General features: G+C 43.2%; 1 protein-coding gene and 2 pseudogenes across 2 annotated transcripts in view; 1 reads left to right on the forward strand and 2 right to left on the reverse strand.

Annotated features, from left to right (window-relative positions):
• Window positions 1-19,779, forward strand: part of LOC138382554 (zinc finger protein 737-like) — an 83,996-nt gene that overhangs the window by 53,482 nt on the left and 10,735 nt on the right. Inside the window, exons 2-3 of one of the 2 annotated variants that reach the window (XM_069467015.1) lie at window positions 17,727-17,853; window positions 18,358-18,453. In XM_069467015.1, coding sequence (XP_069323116.1) covers window positions 17,727-17,853; window positions 18,358-18,453 — 223 coding nt within the window. Of the gene's footprint in view, window positions 1-17,726; window positions 17,854-18,357; window positions 18,454-19,779 lie in introns of those variants that run through there. The other variant, XM_069467013.1, reaches the window with a different exon arrangement.
• LOC138382552 (ubiquitin-like protein ATG12 pseudogene) lies at window positions 4,637-5,359 on the reverse strand (annotated as a pseudogene).
• LOC138382553 (ubiA prenyltransferase domain-containing protein 1 pseudogene) lies at window positions 14,675-15,769 on the reverse strand (annotated as a pseudogene).

The following is a 19,779-nucleotide window of genomic DNA, read 5'->3' on the forward strand; positions in this document are numbered from 1 at the left end:
TGAAGCAGTTTCAGAGGGTCTGTGGCTATGCAGGATGTCTGTTCAGGGAGGGGCAGCCAGGTCCAGAATGCAGGTGTGATCTTCCCAATTTAAGTAGCAGGCACTTGCTTTTCCAGTGCCCTTCATTTGTCAAAGGGAGCACAGTCCTGGCGGAGCCCATCTCCTGGGACATTGTTCTTTAGGGACCCAGAGTCTTGGTAGATGCTGGGCTCAGTTCCCATGTAAGGGTGTGGCCCTATCATCTACTTGCCTGGGGCCTTTTGAGTGACTCTCCGGAAAAGCTCCTTTACAGGGCAGCCACGATTTATAAAGCTTTTTTCTGTTTTGGGGGCTGTTGTCAGTCCCACTCTCTTTTTCCTTGGCCTCTCCCCATCTTGGTCATTAAAGATTTTGAAGGCCAGATTTAGGAGATGTTTTGTGTGGGATTTGAGGGCCTTTGTCTAATTTTTTGGAGCTTTACTTTGAGCTTTACTTTGAGGAGTAAAGTTCCTTCAGGAGTTCCTACTTGATAATTCAGTAATGGGCCTGTATTAGGGACGGTGACTGTCCCCACTGACTGGGCAGGGGTACGTCTATGAATTTCATCACCCTGTGCCTGGGCATTAAGTCAAACTCTCTCCTCCTCCTTGGGGGATAGATTAGAGGAAAGAATAGTGTAGAGGTCATGCCAGGTCAGATCATAAGATTGTGTTAAATAAAAGGGACACGTACCTGCATGATGCCTTCTGCCCCAGCCCCCAGGACTTGAACAGAATGACAGCAAGTAGTAGGGGGACTGAGATGAGGGCAGGCAGCAGGTTGAGGGTTAGGCTCAGGGAGTTCTGGTTGGGGATATCTTTATGGGCGAGGGCTGACATCGCAAGAGTCATGATCTGAGGTTTCAAGTTTGTCCAGAGCAGAGGGGGAGGGAGAAGGGCAAGGCCTAGAGTGTAGCAGGAAGATTTTAGCCAGATTACAGTTCATGCAGAGTGAGAGTAGAGGGTAAAAAAGGTGTAGACATACGGAATCTCGGACCATTTGTTATTGCAGTGACAAACATTGTAGTGAGACCTGGTGTTCTGAGAAGAGGAGTAGACTGAGAGTTGCCCATGTTCCTGGAAAGAGTAGGGATCACACGGGCCGATTCTACTCAATTCTAGGCCTCCTAGAATGAGGGAATAGCACGGGAGCGAGCAGAGTTCGTGAACTCGAGCAAAGAGTCACGACAGGCATCCCTGTGTCCAATGAAGGCCCCAGGTGCTGAGAGTCCTCCGGCTCATGGACAGGACTTTTGAGTCAACACAAGTAGACAATAACAAGCTTGTGAGGTCCTACTCACTAGGAGCAGGATGTCTCCAGGATGTGGACTTGAATGTTGGTGAAGGAAGAAGACCTGTGGGACTTCTTGGGGACGACAGCACCAGAGATAGGAGGAACCCTGGGCGAGTTTGCGAGCTTTTACTCCCTGAGGATGAAATGTGAAGTGTGAAGATCAGCAAAGGGATGATCCAAGTCCCCGTCCTGTGTCTGCCTCTCAGCTTGGTTCGAGAGGGTCCGGGTGGGCAGTTACCTTACCTTGGCTGATCAGAGACAAGTTAGAGAGGGACCCCTGCAGGGCTCAGGAAAGACCCATGGAAACCTTGCCAATGACGCAGGGCCTCGGGGCTAGGCAGGATTCAGGAGTTAGGCCAGGATGAGCTGCCACTGCCTACTGCTTCCTGAGTTGCAAGGCTTACTTGCTAGAGATCCAGAGTCGTGTCCACCCAATGTGCCCTCCCAGGTTTCCGCACCAAACGTTAGGTCCGGAGCCAAGAGAGACACATGAAGCCTCAGGCATAGCAAAATGCCGTTTATTTTGAGCATCTGGGTGCAGACTCGTGGAGGCAAAAAAGCGTCCCCACCGAAGGAGAGGAAAGTCTTGGGTTTTATAGAGGGTTTCTCGGGGGGGGGGGGGGGGGAGTGAGTACCTGGGCCAGAACAGCTGCTGCATTATTTTTCTTTTTAACAATCAATTTCGGGGACCCCTCCCCAAGGCACTTCCATCCTTCAGCTCTGGTGTGTCTCTTACCAGGAGAGCTAGGGAGGGATGAATTTTGTCTCTATCAGGGAGGGAGAGGAAGGAATGCTGGCTGCAGCTGTCTGTTAGATCTACAGAGTCCGGGGACTTCCCAGACTCCTGTGGCTATTGTTTTACAAGCCTAAGTTTTGCATTAACCACATTGTGTCCTATACATACATTTCGGGTTCCCACCCGGAACAAGCCTAACAGTTTTCCTCCAAGCTAATACTGGAGTACAAGAAATGATTCTTCAGAAAAAATGTAGTTTAATCATGCTGAGTGCTTTTGAAAATTGGAAAGCCTCAGAGATTCGCTGGAAAATCACCATCCTTCTAACCTTGCCTTGATGCTTTGTGCCCTCACCCCAAGAGCAGTGAAGGACTCTCTGAAGTTTCCTTATCTAAGAAAGAAAGCTTTTTATGAAAGTCAATACAGTTGCCTTCTATTGCCATCCTGTTGCCTCATTAGCTAATGCAGATATATAATGTTAGCACTCCTGAATGGTGTTTCCCTCAACACAATGCCTGCCTCTCAGATTCATTCAGATGCAAAAAAGAACAATTTACAAGTTAATTTCTTTCTCCCTGGTCCATTCATTCTTGCTAATAACCATTTTTTGCTTCTCAAAAGAATGGTATGCATTCGCCATCTGCATATCCTATGCAAAATAGTACTTGAGCATCTGAACCCCAGTAGGAGGTTGGGGTAATCCCTCTGTGATGTCCCCAAATGCACATTAATACATTCATATGCCTTTTCTCCTATTTGCCTTTTGTCATTTGATATTCAGTGAACCTTCCGAGAATAAAGAGAAAAGTTTTCCTTTGGCCTCTATATTAGTAATTTATAGGAAATAAATTTGAGTTACATTTTGGTTTGCTGAGGTAGGAATGCAGGGCACTAGAGCTATTGCAGTCTAATTGCCTTCTATTTATTTTAGGACTCCATAGGGGGACTTGTATTCCCTCCATTTTCTTTTCCTTTCTCTCTCTCTTTTTTTTTTTTTTTTTTTTTGAGACAGAGTCTTGCTCTGTTGCTGGGGCCGCAGTGCAGTGTCATCATCATAGCTCACAGCAATCTCAAACTCCCAGGCCAGGCCGGGCACGGTGGCTCACGCCTGTAATCCTAGCACTCTGGGAGGCCGAGGTGGGCGGATCGTTTGAGCTCAGGAGTTCGAGACCAGCCTGAGCAAGAGCGAGATCCCATCTCTACTAAAAATAGAAAGAAATTATATGAACAGCTAAAAATATATATAGAAAAAATTAGCCGGGCATGGTGACGCATGCCTGTAGTCCCAGCTACTCGGGAGGCTGAGATAGGAGGATCGCTTGAGCCCAGGAGTTTGAGGTTGCTGTGAGCTAGGCTGACGCCACGGCACTCACTCTAGCCTGGGCAACAGAGTGAGACTCTGTCTCAAAAAAAAAAAAAACAAAAAAAAAACTCCCAGGCCAAAGGGATCCTCCTGCCTCAGCCTGCCAAGTAGCTGGGACTATGGGCAAAACCCACCATGCCCAGGGAAATTTTTTTTCTACTTTCGGTAGAGGTGGGATCTTTTTGTTGCTTGAGCTGGTCTTGAACTTCTGACCTCAAACTATCCTCCCACCTAAGCCTCCCACAGTGCTAAGATTACAATTGTGAGCCACAGCACCTGGCCTACCTGTATTTTCTAGATGTATGGCAAGTGGGGCATAAATTCACCACCCTGTTTCCTCAGCCTAACTCTTGTACGCCTTACAGTAAAATCCTAAATGTTCAGTTTCTTTGCTACATTTCTTTTCTTTTTTTTTTTTTTTTTCTTAGATCCTGTTTGGACATTCCATTCAACTTATTGGAATACTTTTTAAAAGATATGGCATTACAAATAAAATAGAGAATGAAGAAAAAAAAAGTTAAATCTCACTTTAAGCACTTACCAGTCTAATAGCATCACTAAAAATGGTATTCTTTTGGTCATGGTATGAAATATGCGTAAAATCTAAGGCTGTTTTTCAATTATCTAGTGCTTTCAAGTTGGAAAATGCATTATGAAACAAAGTGTTGCCAGGTTTACTCAATGAGTGCTTTGACACTATATAAATAAGTGACAGTAACAGCACAGTTATATGACTGGGACTCAAGAATCATTAAATGATACAACTGTATGACTCCTTTGTCCAAAATTTATAAAACTGTTTCCCAATAAAATAGTTAAATTTAAACTATGCATACTCTCTAAAACAGTCTTTCAGTTTGTCCAAAATGCTTGCTCTCCTGGCTACACATTGGCTATAAATTAGCAAGGAAAGCTTTTTCCCCTGGCAAAGATGTAAAACCAAACTGCTGAACCCTTTCTGCCAGCTGGGTCGCCCTCTACTGGACTATTTAAGGTATTCAGCCAGCAGGTCAATGCGATTTTACAAGATAACACAGTGGATATAAATGTAAATTTCCCATATCCTAAACAAACTGAAGTTCCCTGAATACGTTTAAAAAAAAAAAAAAGAGAGAGAGAGAGAGAAATAAGAACCCTTTGGCAAATTAAATTTTACCATTGGGAAAAAAAATCACTGGAGTGCTTGTTATATAACAATTTCAGTAATTTTGAGAACTGATAATGAAGAAGTTTACAGTCTTAGTCTCCTATTTAACCTTGGAGGCAGATCTGCAGCAATAATAATAAAGGGTAGGAGCAATGGGTATATTCTAATGTCAATCTTTTATGATGATTTGTGTATTGATACAAATCACATTTTTGTGAGTCCATTCACACTATGGATGTTTTCTTATGCATAAATATGGGTCACAGTAGACACACGCTGAATAGATAATATCTGTTAAGTCTCTTGCCACAAGCATCGACTTTTAAGAGCTGTCTCCTCTGTGAAAATTCATTTTAAGTAGCAAGTTGTTCTCTGTGGTTCATCCCCATGCCTGAGACTTGCAGTAATGTAGGACCAGTTTACCATCACTGCCAAAACACTCATAGAGGGTTTCAACTTCCTGGTCTGGGGAAGGAGCAAAGGACTGATTCACATAAATAAACAACTGTTCTGAGGCCACAAGTTTAAGGAATTTTTTGATGAAGTCAATGAGTCCTTGGATGGTTCGGGTTCGCTCCACAGCCCATTTCTTTGTTTTCATAATAGGGGTGTCTCCAACAGCCTTTAACAGGATGTCAATTTTTTTCTTGGTGTCGCCAGCAGGTTCCTCTGTCCCCGGGGAGACTGCAGCAGAAGAAGGGGGTTCTGGAGTGGTTGTTTCTGGGGAGACCTCCGTAGGTTCTTTGCCGCCAGCGGCAGTTGGGGGAGGTAGCTGCACCACACACGCTTGCTCTTCCGCCATCTTGCTTGGTGGGAAGCCGGAACGGAAGTCTCTTTGCTACATTTCCAGATGCCAACTTCGCATTCAATTTACAATATCAACCGTTTTTCCTTTATTGCCCAATGCAAACAGATGGAGTATTTTAGTTTTCTTGTCATTTCTTTACATGACAGTGGGTGGTTGCTTTTAAAATATTGGTTTTTTATTTCTGAACATTTCACATGGGAAGAAAACAGACAATAATTTCATGGCACTCTGCTGTAAAAAATCTTTGTGTCTCCCCTTATTTAATCTTCCTTAGGCACACACACTTTCCCAGAGTGTCTTCGGGTTAAGTTCCTCTCTAGAAACTGTATGGGATGATGTGTCCTCAGCACATCGGACGCTTATGCTTTACTTGTCTGGGCTTGACCCAAGATGCCCAAAGCAGCCATGTTTTCTGGAGTGTCCCATGAATATCAGTCTCTGGGACATCTCTGCCCAGAGGACAGCCTGAGGTATGTGGGTGGTGTAAGGTTTTAAGACCGGAGTGGCTGGCGCCAGAGAAAGAAGGAAGAGCAGAGTTAAAAGGGATAAGTAAAGAGGCTTTACTGGGGTGCTCCTGGGTGGGGGTTATGGGTCCCAAGAGAGGGGCCCAGGTGAGCCTCATGGTCCCATGAGTGGAACCAGAGAAGCCACCCCGCCCGGAAGTCTGGGTGGGTTTATATATGTTTTTTAGGGCTGGGGGATGGAAGTTTCTCTGGAGGGAAGGTTTCGTTGGAAAGAGTGAAGAATTTCTTTGTTTCAGCTTTAGAGCAGGGATTGAGGAATAGGAGGGGCTTCTTCTTTTTCCATTAGGGAGGGGAAGGGTGCCCACCAGCAGCAGCCTTACAGGTGGAGCCTCTCAGGGGAGCAGCTGAATTTCCTTGAGGTTGAGAGGAGTTCCCCTTCACCTAAAAAGCTAACCTGTTGGGACTTTAAGAATTTTTTGTGCCAGCCTCTGTTTTCATGCCTTTGAGACACATTACTGGTCAGCCCATCAGATGCTGGTATTCAGAGGAAGTTTCACAAATCATTCCTGCCCTCTGAATTCTCTCAAGTTTGTGAAGGGAGAAAAACTATTTCAAAGGACAAGGTTAACCCACCCCAACAAGGTGGTGCAAAAAACCTGCAAAGCTGTACACCCTTGATGTGTGCTAGAAGGCAGAGTGCATTTTCTTTTGGAAGGGCGGTCATCGAGCACTTCCGTGAGCAAGATGGTGGTGGGAGGATGTTCCCAGGGATGTGATGACCTTTCTTGACACTGAAGTCAGACATTTCTGTATTCCAGTCACCAGTGCCACTTTTTGAATTTGTTGCCTTGAAAAGCTTTGTTGCTTTATTTCAGCTTCAGTTTTTCATTAATTGTAAAATGCAATGTACCTGTAGAGCTTGAAAATGATTAAGTATTTCTAAAAAGACAAGAGAAAAGTGAAATTCAGAAAAGTGAATTAAATATATTCCATTTCATAAAAGAATCTTATTTACCATTTTCCCCCAGTATGAGTGTAGTGAGTTTCTTAGATCTGTTCTTTTTCATGGGTGATTTCAAATGGAGTCCCAGGGCTTAGCTTTGGAATGCTACCATGGAAAAGAAATAGACAAAGTCTCTTTTACTTTATGACTGTCTAAAAATGAATACGTTTTGACAAGAAAATGTGGTAGGTAAATTGATTAATTACAGGGATTCACCAAAAAGATCTCCTTTTATGGAGGGTAGAGAATATGGAGAGTAGTTAACTCGGTTCTGACTAATGGAAGTTGTACTTTAATGCTAAATCCTGTGAAATGGGACTTGAAAACTCTTGAGAAATGTTCATGTATGATTATGTACTAAATGATTTGTTTTCATAGAAGTAACAGTTAAATGAAATGTTTATTTTCTGACAAGGATAGATAATTTTGTTTTTCATGTTGAAGTATGAAATGTAAATGCCTTACAATTCCCCTACCTCCTATAAACATCAACACTGAGTTTGTGGGATTTTGCTGAATGATTATTAATATATATATATGTATATATTTTTTTTTTTTTTGAGACAGAGTCTTACTTTGTCACCCTGGCTACAGTGTAGTGATGTCATCATAGCTGATTACAACTTCAAACTCCTGGGATCCAGTGATCCTCCTACCTCAGCCTCCTGAATAGCTGAGATTACAGGTGTACACTACCATGCCTGACTAATTTTTTCTATTTTTAGTAGCGATGCAGTCTCACTCTTACTAAGGCTGGACCCAAACTCCTGGCCTCAAGTGATCCTCCTGCCTCGGCGTCATGCTAGGATTACAAGCATGAGCCATCGTGCCTGGCTTGAGTTATCCAAACACTGGATGTTTTCTCATCCAAACTAAGTGAATAACCTTGACTTGGAACCAGAGTTTTGAGCCCAATGACTAAGCTAATGTCAGTCTTGAACTTCCAGAAGGTGGTCATTGAGGGCCCAGGGAGCCTCCCCTGCAGATATCCCAGCTTGCTCCCATCAGCCAGGAAAGGAGCCCTTTATACTGAGAGAAGCTTCAGAGCCCTGGGAAGCTAGGGGTTGATCCCCAGGCAGATGGAGTGGAGTTTGGTATGGAGGTAGGGGTGAGTGATGAGATGCGCTTTCTGAGGGTGTAATTGCTATTGTCCTAGGGCTCTGTCTAGACATTGTCCACTACAACATATTTGAAATTACAGTTTGTTGTTCAATAAAATACAGTCTTAATTATTTAAAGAAGTATTGCGATAGGGGAAAGCACCAAGTATAAATTTGCAAGCATCATGAAGGTTACACAGACAAGGGCTTTTTTTCATCGAGAGGAACAAATGAATTTAGAAAGAAAGTGGGAGGGGAAGGGCAGGATGGATGGTGGAAGAGTAACATCCTAGCTTAGAGGCTATTTTACCCTGAAGTCGGCCTGTTCTTAGGAGGAGCACAAAGGGGGTTTGCATGTTGCCTCAGGCTGAGGATCAGTCAATGTTTAGGGGCCTGGGGGGAAGGGGAAAAACTTAAGCAAAGTTTGGTCAAGAAATATTTTGTCCTGACCACTGAAAAGAAAACTGTTCTCATTTTTTATGAGGCAATAAATGGAAATTTAAAGAATCTGTGTCAGGCTTTGTGATAGGTGAAAAAGGAGGATTAACCTCTATCGTAATGGGAAGGATGTTTCTTGGCAGTAAGCCGCTATTATAGAACACAAAGGGTGGGTGGTTTCTTTCATCACAACTATTTACCAGGATTACCTCCCCAAATCTTCCCCCGCCACTTTCCCTTGCCCTATACATCTCTTCCATTGGGCTTTTTCTGAGTGGTGTACTTTATAGTCTACCAAATTGATGAATGTAAGTAATGTGGTTTGCTGAGTTCATTGACTGGTTTTATCAAATTATTAAACTTCAGAGGGGGTTCCAGGAGCATCTTATTGATAGGCAGTTGCTCAAAATTGTGCATGGGCCTCTGGGGCTGCCACTGGCATCTGCAGTGAGTGCAGTGTGGTAGGACTGAACCCTGAACTCATGAAGTCTGTATGAAATCTGTGGTGTCGGAATTGACTTTTGGAGAAACATTTGGTGCCGAAAATGTGGTCGGTGTTCATCAGACTCCACACATTTGGTGTGAGAAGTGTCAGGTTTCTCAGGGAAGGGAGAGTCTGTTCTCCTGCGCATAGGCTGTCACACCACGTATTGTGCCGTGACTCTGCATCTCCTCCTGGGGTCAGAAGAGACTGAGGACACAGGAGCAGCCCTGAGGTCAGATCCCTCTCTGCAACTTGCTGCCACCATGTGATTCGCACCCATTCATGCAGTGGTGCAGCAGGCACTGATGGAGCCACGCCCCTCCCAGGCAAGTCTCCTCCCTCCGGAATGGAGACCACAGCTCCATTGCTCTTAGAGTTTCCCACCAAATATCCACACTGGAGTCCTGGTTTAGCTCCACCCCTAGACTCCAAATCTGCAGCAGAAATCTGGCCCTCCACCAATCCAGGCTTACAGCTGGATCGCCTGATTATAATCCCATGCCTGCATGGACACAGGAATGCCAGGGCATATCCCAGCCTGAGCTAGTATCTTTAGCACTGAGAGCCCAACATAAGTGACTGGGGCAAACATACTAATTGATAGAGGTTTATTGGGCCAACATATAAGGATGTGCTTGGGAAAAACCAAACCACAGACAAATCTGACTTTTTCCAAGGGGGGATTTGGGAACTTCAATATTTAAAGGTGACATGGATAGAGAAAGTAAAAGCAGGAGGGGTGTGGGCAGTGAGGCAAAATTGTTACATTCTTGTGAGGCCCAGAAAATTTACATATTACATAAGCTAAAATGAATGTTTGAAGAGAAAAAGGAAGTGAAGGAAGAATCAATTATGTAGATGTCCCTGGATAGGTAGAAGAAAGGTTGATCTTGTTTCTGTTACGCACTTGGGAAGATAAACTTGTAATCAACATTATTAGTGTGGAGTTGAACAGACTCTAGTTTTAGGAGCTAGACTGAAAGTGCAGATGAAAAGTTACAACTTATGAGTCCTTACTTATGGAAGGCCAACGAGGAATATTTTTTGAATGATCTGTGTGGGCAGTCCATGTATATCCCTGAAACCTTTTACCTCTCCATGATCTGGCTGATGCATAATGCTAGCAATAACCATTCATTTGTAAGGTGTTGCATGACTCGGCCTCCAAGCCTGACCTTTGCTTCTGCATAGGGAGCTTGAGGGATTGTCCTGAGATTTTTAGTTTCTTCTACAGCACCAACCAGTCCTTACACCAGCTCTGCACTGTCTTCCACCCATGGGTCCCTGATAGTACTCATCTTTCTTCTAATTTTTTTCTTCCCCACAAACCTTCTTTCTTGTGCACATAGTATGACTAAGGCTACTCCTCTGGTGCCAGAATTCAGCACCCTCTGGAATTATAGTCATGAATTGAAGGCCGTGGCCCTTGACATGATTTTTGTAAGAGCAGATGCAAATGAAAAATACCAACTGGATCCTTCAACTTAAAAACATGAGATTATACTCTCTTCTCTTTCTTAAAGTTTTTAATTTTGTATGTACTTTTTTCTCTGCCACTTTGAAATATATGTAAATTATTTTATGAGCTAACAGGTCTTTTGTAATTTTTTTTTTTTTTTTAGCTTGGGGATTGTCTTTCTTTAAAATCTAGGAACCACTGCTTTGAAATGTAAATAGTCAAAAAAATCTGCATGTATCCCAGTTTCTTTTAGAGTAGGAACCTCCCATTAGTAGGCACCTAGCTCCAAGTTGCAAAGTTGTCTTCTGTCATGAAGATATGAAAGGGTTTTTATTTTTTTTTCCTTTGAATATAGCCCATTAGTAAACACACATGGTCTTTCCAATTACTAGGTGAATTTTGGGTGAACTACTTTTGAAAATTGGTGCTGACAAATCTACTTGAGGACTAATTATGTTGACTTTTCTTTATGTCTTTGGAATCTTTTATCAGATTGCCTGAGATGTACAGGACATTCTGGTTTAATTGTATAACAAAAGTTTTCCTTCTGTTTTGCCATTGTGGAGAGTTATTCTGGGCTTCAAAACAATTTTGTTTTTATTTATATTTTCCAAACACTTTTCAGAATTACCAGGCACGGTAAAAAAAAAAATATAAGGTGCTCACCTGGCTTCACTCTAAAGAGCTCTTTCCTTCTTGGCCTTCCAGTAATAACTCACAATTGTGCAACAAAGTGCATGGTGCCTCCAATATCTAGATGTAGAATGGTCTCTCTGCCTATTTGCAATCTGCTGTCTAGAGCAGTTTGGCCAGATTTCTACAAAAATAATGTTACAAGACAGCAATCATCCCTTCCAGCTGTTTGTCAATGACCCTGGCATTTTCAGACCTGAAATTTATCCAGAGTCTGTTGGGCTTGCAAACCCAGCCAGGTAGACACATGTGCATTGAGTAGGCCTGAGAATCATAAATCCCTCCCCTCCTCTTTCCCAAATACTCATGAATATGTAGAGGGCACCAGCTGCTTCCCTATTCCTCCAAGACCTCAATCTGCAGCTGCAAATTCTGAATCCAGGTCCTCATGATCACAAGGATGTGATAGAGCAGCTTCCATGAGCAGCTTCTAGTTCCCCATCATTCTGTATCACCCAAGAATACAGAGCCAGGTTGATTCCACCTGTAATCCACACATAAGGCTGGCTTCTACCTGGGATTCAGAAGGCAGGGCCAGTCTTGGGACTGAGTTTGTACAGAAAACCTGAGGAAACATTTTCTGCATTGTGAGAAGTCAATATAGACTTTGTGAAGCCAGTCTTTGCTAAATGAGGTCTTTCAAGGTTTTCATATATTGCCCAGTGAGCTGTCAGAGTTGTATGAAGGGTTCCTGTTGTAAATAGAATCTAATGGCAAAATCTGTAAGTGTAAACAAGCACCTCAGCCGTGGGAGGCCAGGGCCACAAAATATTCACAGTGACGATTACAACTACAGCTTCCTGTACAGTTACTGGAGTAGGGAGTTCTTCTCCTTCCTCATACCTAAAAGTTAGCCGATACAGGACAGGTTGTGTCACACCTGGATCCAGGATCAGCTGCTCTACCAGGACATTTCCATTTTCTCTGCTGACCTCACAGAGTCAGCCTGATTCTCTCCTGCCTGGATCAGCATGGGGACATCAGCCCAAGCTCACTGGGGACCCTCTCACCAGCATGTGGGAGGCTTGTGGACATTTGGGGATGTCCTTCCATGCTGGGGTCAGGATGACAGGATATAATTCTCCTCCATTTCAGAGGAAGAGGAATAAGTCATCCAGGATTTGTTCCTCCTCGCATAGAAAGAGTGTTGGTGTCCAGATTGGAGTTGCTGCAGTTTCCTGGTACTTCAGTGATAAACAAGGAGGAGGTCTTGAGACACAAACTGATAGATCAATCAATTCTTCCCATCTCATATGAGCATTAGAGGAACAATAAAGCAGGCATGGTTCCTCCTGTCCAGTCTAGAGCAAATGGTTAAATGGTTGAATTCAGCATCATGTAGTCAAGACGAGGAAGTTGCTCAGACTTTTGCTTCATTTGGGCCATTTTCCTTATGTTGTGAGTTCTGATGTCAGCACATGAAGGCCATTTATGAACAGAAGAGTTGTTTTTATTTGTCTTTATTGCTTTTATCTTGTTAAGAATAAATATTTAGCTATTTCTAATATAATTGCAGAAAAACTTAAGTGTTTTGATTAAACTGCTTATTGTATGTTATAAAATGTAAGAAGAAGCCTAGGGTGGTGACTCACACCTGTAATCCCAGAATCCTATGAGTTAGTGTGGCCTGGAATAACAAATGGTTTATGTGCACAGTAAAGCCTGAGAGGCAGTGCTTAGCTAAGTGTTTTCAGCCCCAGTTTCCAATTAGGATCACGTGTCCAGTTTAAAGAAACACCCTCACCTGTGCCCTCCCTGCAGATTCTATTTGTTGGGGTTGGAGCATCTATGTGGTTTTTTTTTTTTTTTTTTTTAACATTTTCTTTCTTTTTTTAATTAAGTCTAAAGAAAACCTTCATAGAAACATAATAGGGACACAATACAAATTATAATGACCTGCATATAAAACCTGGCACCAAATTTGGCCTTTGGGAATATTTATATATAAAAATATGCATTAAAATCTGCACCAGGGCACAGTGCAGCGGCTAACAACCCCCATGGGAGCAGCCACAAAGACGGGTCTGGTCCATGGACACAGGGAGCCCTTGGTCCTCCAGCTTCAGGGGTGAGCCCTAAGTGACAATGGCCTGCTCCAAGGAGAGGTCAGAAGAGCTTTTCTGAAGGCAAAACCTTGTGAGCACCAAAATGCCACGAGCCTGGCGTGAAACAAAAATGGTGCTGGGAAGAAGGGCAGGAGAGAAGGGTCATCCTTCATTCCCTTCTTCTTGGGCTCTGACCACTGAGAATTCTGGCTCTCTGGTAGACAAACCACCTGGAATTTTAGAGGAACTTTTGCAATTTCCAAATAAGCTGCCCAATTCTAACTCAAGGAGCCAAATCATAATTCGCCTGATCTGAAGGACTAAGAACCAGTTATCGCATTGTTTTCTGCAGGTCAAGACCTTGAAATATCTACCAGAACGGCTATAATAAAATACAATGATGACAGTTTTAATCTCTTTCAGTCTTGGACCAAATGCAGCTGAGCAATTCTAGCCCAGAAAATACACTCAGAGGCAATGCAATGAAAAGCAGCTGTGATCAACACTGCGATTCCCTCCCTTCGAGTGTGACTTCACTGAAGCCCTCGACTATCCGTCCACAAGGCAACGGAAGCCTCGGGAGAGGCAGGGTCCATAATTCATGTCTGCCTTCAAGGATGAAGACACGGTTCCTTCACTGGCAGGACCTGTCACTCGCTGAACAGGGCTCAGGACTGTTTGTCCATTGGCTTGTACATTCATCGGGTCCCTGCTCAGCCCATCCTGTGGCTCTGTGAGGAGGGGCAACTGTCCCAAACTCGGTTGCTAAGCTGTTGCCCCGATAGTCTGGTTCCACAAATGGGAACACAACAGAGATGGAGGGTGGGCGTGGGGGAGCATTAGGAGAAGCAATGGTGGGGAGGTAGCCTTGTGGCTTGGAGTATTCCGCAAGGACAGCAGTGCCTCTACAATTTCAGGCTCCTGGTAGTTACTGAAAGGGCTGGGAGTCCTTCCTGTCATTCTAGTGGATTCCACAAAGGGAAAACAGCCACCCTATTAATTTTTATCCAAAAAGAGAGTGATTCTCTCAGCTGCCTCCAGGATGGTTTTTCTTCCTCCCAGTCCCTGGCTTGACTGTCTTGCTGCAGGATGATTGGACACTTTCCCTCAACTGCTGCATGAAGTCAAGGGAGAGATGAAAGACAAAAAAGTCTGAATCACAATTTAGGCAAAAGCCAGAAGCCACAAGGCTGTTAATGAGGGACTTTCTCTCTCAGGCAGCATGTCTCGGGACACCAGCGCTGAGAGAAAGAGACAGGTGCCGCCCGTGTTCATGGGCCGGCATCAATCATCACCACATCCTACGAGACTCCACCTAGTTACTCTGGCTCTTTCAGGATAGAAGGCCAGACCTGGCAGCTCCTGCACACAGTCTTAAGACATTTTGTGTGCAACAAGGAGGAGCACAGTCCACTCCATTGTAAAGTGACTTGACAACACCCTCTAGTGGAAATTATAAATAAAACAGGACCATGTGTGCAATTCACCTTCTGATACCACAGTGGTTTCAAAGTTCCCCATAAAAATGGAAAAACAAAAACAACAGATTACCTTTAAGAACATAATAATAGCTATTAAAAGGTAGGAGTTCACACCCATGCTTAATACCCTCACGGCCAAGTACCCTTCCCTTCTCAAAGGCTCTGACTTTATTATATTCTAAGAAAGGGAGGCATGTTGTGGGGGGAGCTACTGGTCCCCTTAAAGTTTGGGCAGACTGCCCACTGGTGCCAGAATGATGCCAAAGACGTAGAAGAGTCCCAGCAGGAGGTTGAGCTTGGCAGTCCTCTGGGGCAGTTTGTTGAAAGCCTGGCTTCGGAACTGTCTCTCGAGGGAAAAAGCCATGGGGATGGTGAGCAGGGGCAGGGCCAGGCTGATGGTGCAGTGCACGGCCAGGATGCTGAAGACCAGGTAGGGCAGGAAGAGCAGCGTGTTGTAGAGAATGTAGGAGAAGGTGGGGCCGATGAGGATGGCAAGTGTGACGATGCCGGCCTCCCGGTCGGACTGCATGTCCCTGGTGTTGTTGGAATGGAGAATGGCCTCGGTGCTAAGGGCCAGGGGGATGGCATAGACCAGTGGAAAGATGGCCAGGGACCCCACCTGGACGGCATAGGCGAACAACACAGCCAGCGGGCCAAAAGTGATGAGGATGATGAGGTCTCCCAGAGCCACATACTTGAATCCAATTCCTCCTGTGTAGAGAAAGGAGCCAGACAGGCCTCCAAAGTAGATGAGAGCCAAGTGCTCTAGCTTCAGAGGGGACACGGAGTAGAGGCACGTGGCACAGACACAGCCTAAGGTGTAGAGGAAGACTCCAAACCGGACAACATCCTGGGGTTCCAAGATTCGGTCTACCAGGGTTCTGTCATCACTCTTTTTGTGGTCAATGCCCTTGGAAAAGTCATAGTAAGTGTTGACCAAATTGCCGGCCCCGTGCACAGCCAGGACAGCCACGGCACAACCCACCAATAGCCTGGGATCCAGGACGCCCTGAGATCTGTATGCAAGGGCACTGCCCAGGGCCACGGGGGTGAGTGAGGCACTGAAGCTCCAAGGCCTCAAGGTCAGCACGTAGGAGGCGCACTTCTGCCTCCAGGAGCGCTGGGGTAGCCTGTCCTGCTCAGGACAGTCGTTGTCCGGCGGATCCCTCTCCCCGACCTTGACAGTCTCTTCCGCCAGGATGTTAATCTTCTCCCCCAGGGCCTGCGAGGCCACCATGGATTCTGCACGTGGCTGAAGTCAACTCTTAAGTCCTATGTGGTTTTAATTAAGTGCCCATGTGATGCTAAAATAAGTCCAGGGTCAAGCACAAGGGCTCCCAGATATATTTATGAAAGTTGAGTCCAGCGTTTGTTGCACGGGGACCTCACAGAGTCTTCTCTGCATGGGTTTGTGGGGTGCAGGGCAGCACAGCCCAGCCCACGTGCCCACTGCTGTAGCAGATACTGCTGGTGTCTGTGGTAGAGAAGGGCACCTGTGGGCAGGAAGGGAGAGAAATCACTCATTGGTCTCCATGTAGAAGCTCCATGTTCATGACTCTGTGATGAAGGACAGGGAAGGGTGGATATTTTTGCACTTCAAGGTCCCTCTGCCTGTGGGTGTAGTCGTAGCAGATGAAGGGGCTGTGCTGATATCTTTGATGGCACCTTATCAAAATGCAGATGTGATTTGTCCAGATCCTCTCACCTGAGAAACTATTCCAGAGAAGGAAGAGGAAGAAATGGCTGGTTCTTATGTACAGGTCCCAGGTCCAGAACCATGTTCACTTGTCATCCTGAAGTGTCATGTGTTTAGAATGAAAACCTTTCTTTCTCTTGTGATGTTCTTGCCTAATGAGTTTGTTTCAATGATTCTTTTGTCCTTTTTTCTTATAATGGTCAAGGTGCTCTGAAAAATCTTCCCTGTATAGCAGAGCTTTCTATTCATTCTCTCCATCCAGGCCTCTTATGTGCCATGAACACTTCTCAAAAAGTTAGTGAGCTGCAATATTGAAAGTGTTCCCTTTGTGGCTGTCAAACATGGGATCATGTGGCTGCCTAAGATTCTTATTTGGGATAAGGTCAGGTCCTTGGGTATCTGTGAGGAAGGGGAACATGAAACTGTTTAGGTTCCATGTGGATGCTCCATCAACTCTGTGCATAACAGGCTGAAGTAAATGCACTCTTAAAGTGCTGACATTGATTGCCTAGAATAACTCGGAGTTTTAAAAAAGAATAATTAGAGAAGACTTGCTTTCTAGGATGCTAAGAAAAGACTTTACATACACTATTAGAGATTATAAAACATGGGAGATAAATGTAGCTTGAAGTTTGCATAAAATTGATGTTTCCTCATGATTAAATTCAAATTATGATTTATTTTTTTTGGCCACTATCATCACAGCAATGATCTTGTGTCCACCTATGTGAATCAGCACCTGATACCAATTTGCTCTGTTACAGTTGTTAATTTTATACACTTAGTTAAGGTGCTCTTTAACAGATTTTTCCACTATAAATTATTTTTCTCCATTAATACACACCTTGGAGAGATGTGTGTAAACCATCACATTGAATCTGGAAGTTCCCCTTTGTTCTTAGATTCTCTTTCATACAGCTTGCTTTGGAAAAGGAAGGCTCTCATCTTTATTTACTGGTCTGATGAACTGGGATAAACTGAGGCTCTACCACTTGGTGGATGTTTGTGAAAACATCCTCCTGGGCCGGAAGCGTTGGCATCACTCATGAGCTTGCTAGAGATTCAGGCTTCATCCCATATCTTCTGAATCAAAATCTGCATTTTAACCAGATCTTCCATTCATTGTTGTACACATTAAAATTTGAGAGGTAACTTCTAACCCACTATGACTTTTCTATCAGAGAAATATATACAAGTTAATCATGTATGATGTAAATAAAGCACTCAAAAATGCCCATGGCTGTTTGGGTGGCCTTACTTTTATGCTGCATTATCTAAAAAATATAGTATCTGCACTGTTTTTGTGGATGTTATACTGTCCTTTTTCCCCAGACTTACAGAATACATTAGGAAATACTTTTTTGTTAACATTATCTTATGGGATAATTCCAGTCACTCGTATAAGTCAGAACCAGTTCTCTTTACTCTCTTATTTCTCCAGGACTGAAATTGTCTCTGCCCATGGCTCCTTGGTGAGTATGTGTATTTTTTCTTCCAGGCACTGTTGACATTCATGGATGTGGCCATAGAATTCTCTCTGGAGGAGTGGAAATGCCTGGACCCTGCTCAGCAGAATTTGTATAGGGATGTGATGTTAGAGAACTACACAAACTTTGTCTCTGTAGGTGAGCAGAACTTCAATACACCATTCCCATTCCACACTAATAATTTCATATTTTTTGTAAATTATTTTCTGGGAGTTTCTGCTTTGCATGAATGAGTTTCTGATCCTTTTTTCCAAGAAAAACTTGGGGATTTTTGATATAGAAAAGAAATATTCAAAGTGTTTTGACGTTAATCTCACCTCTTTTTGAGCTGCAAATCTGTATCTTTCATTGTACATACATTAGTAGTAATTGCAGAAATGTAGTGGCATAAAATATTGTTACCCATACCTTGAAATGCAATTTCCACCACCAATTTTTGATTCCATAGTACTGGGTAGTGGAGCTAAGAACCCACAAATTTTAAGTGCTTTCTAAGTATTCAAAGTTTCTGTCAGGAAAGAGTATTTGGGGATTATTTTTCTAGAATTTTCTATATGTTTTCATTTCTCTAGTGAGCGCAGTAGTAGATTGGTAATTGGAGAATCTCAGTAAGAATCATGTGAATTTTTTCTAATAAAATAGGTCTTGCTGTCTCTAAACCAGACCTGATCACCTGTCTGGAGCAAAGAAAGGAACCTTGGAAGGTGAAGAAATACATTGCAGTAGCCAAATACCCAGGTAGGTGGGAATGAATGAGGCAGATGGCACAAGTGAGAGAGGTCCAGAATTTAAGAAGGGACCAAGACCTTAAAATGGGGTTTGGGAAGCTGTGCTTCAATGAAAATGATTTCTAAGAAGCCTGGGTTTCTTTCCGTTGGTCTCACATAAGGGCATGTCTTGTCTTTGTTTTTTAGTTCCCTAAGCACTAATTCCCCATCAGTGATCTTCCTTGAAGGTTACAGTGAGAACCAAAGTTCTGTTCGTGTTTTACAAGGGACAGGAGGATCTGAGTCCTGTGCTATTGCCTTTCAGGACATCTGTGTAATATCTGTGTATTTTTGAGGAAATCTCTGTGAAACAATTTTTTCATTTTCCTTTTGCATCATATCTGAAACGTGTGAGTGAAGTTGTGGTATTAGTACTTGGTTCAGGTATCCCAGGGACACCACAAACAGCTGTGGAATGTTTTCTGCTTTATGGTTTCCTACCCTATGGAGGTTTTCAATGTAATTTTACAGGAAATTCATACTTGGTAATTTATCAGAACTCTCTAAGTATAGGAAATTGAATGTTATTTTACTTGAAAATTCTGTTTTTGTATCAACTATGATAAATAATTTAAACTCTATATGCCCAAATTCCTCAACTTTAATATAGCTTAAGGTATTTTTTTTCTACATTTCTTAAATATAGTATGTCTTTGGGAAGCTTAGAACGTTGCTGAGCATATATTAAGCTCCCACTATTTACTTTATATTTTAATCACTGTCATTTTATAGTTTTCTCTTACTTAGTTTGAAGTTCACTGGAACTGTCTCATTTATACACACAGAGACACACACACACACGTGTGTGGATGTGTAACATTTTTTTACAAATAAAGGTTATATATAATTATTTGATGTTTGTATACATTGTGAAATGATTGATAAAGTCAAGTTAATGAATATACCTAACACCTCACAATCACCTTTTTTTTTTTTTGTATTGAGAACACTTAAGGTCTACTGTCTTGGCAAATTTCAGGATACAAGTTATTATTAACTGTAGCTATGGTGCTATACATTAAGTCTCCAAAGTGTATTCATCAGATAACTAAGAGTTTGTTCCCTTTGAACGTATATTTTCCCCACCACAGGCCCTGGAAACCACATTTGTATTCTCTACCTCAATCTTTTTAGCTTCCCTACATAAGTGAGATCACACAGTATTTGTCTTTCTGTCCCTGGCTTATTTCAATTAGCATAATGTCCTTCAGGACCATCTGTGTTGATGAAATGGCTGAATAATATTTTTTGTGGCTAAATAATATTCAGTAGACCATATATATAGTGTGTGTATATA

Source organism: Eulemur rufifrons, chromosome 4 (genome assembly GCF_041146395.1).
Source record: "Eulemur rufifrons isolate Redbay chromosome 4, OSU_ERuf_1, whole genome shotgun sequence".
NCBI classification, from domain to species: domain Eukaryota; kingdom Metazoa; phylum Chordata; class Mammalia; order Primates; family Lemuridae; genus Eulemur; species Eulemur rufifrons.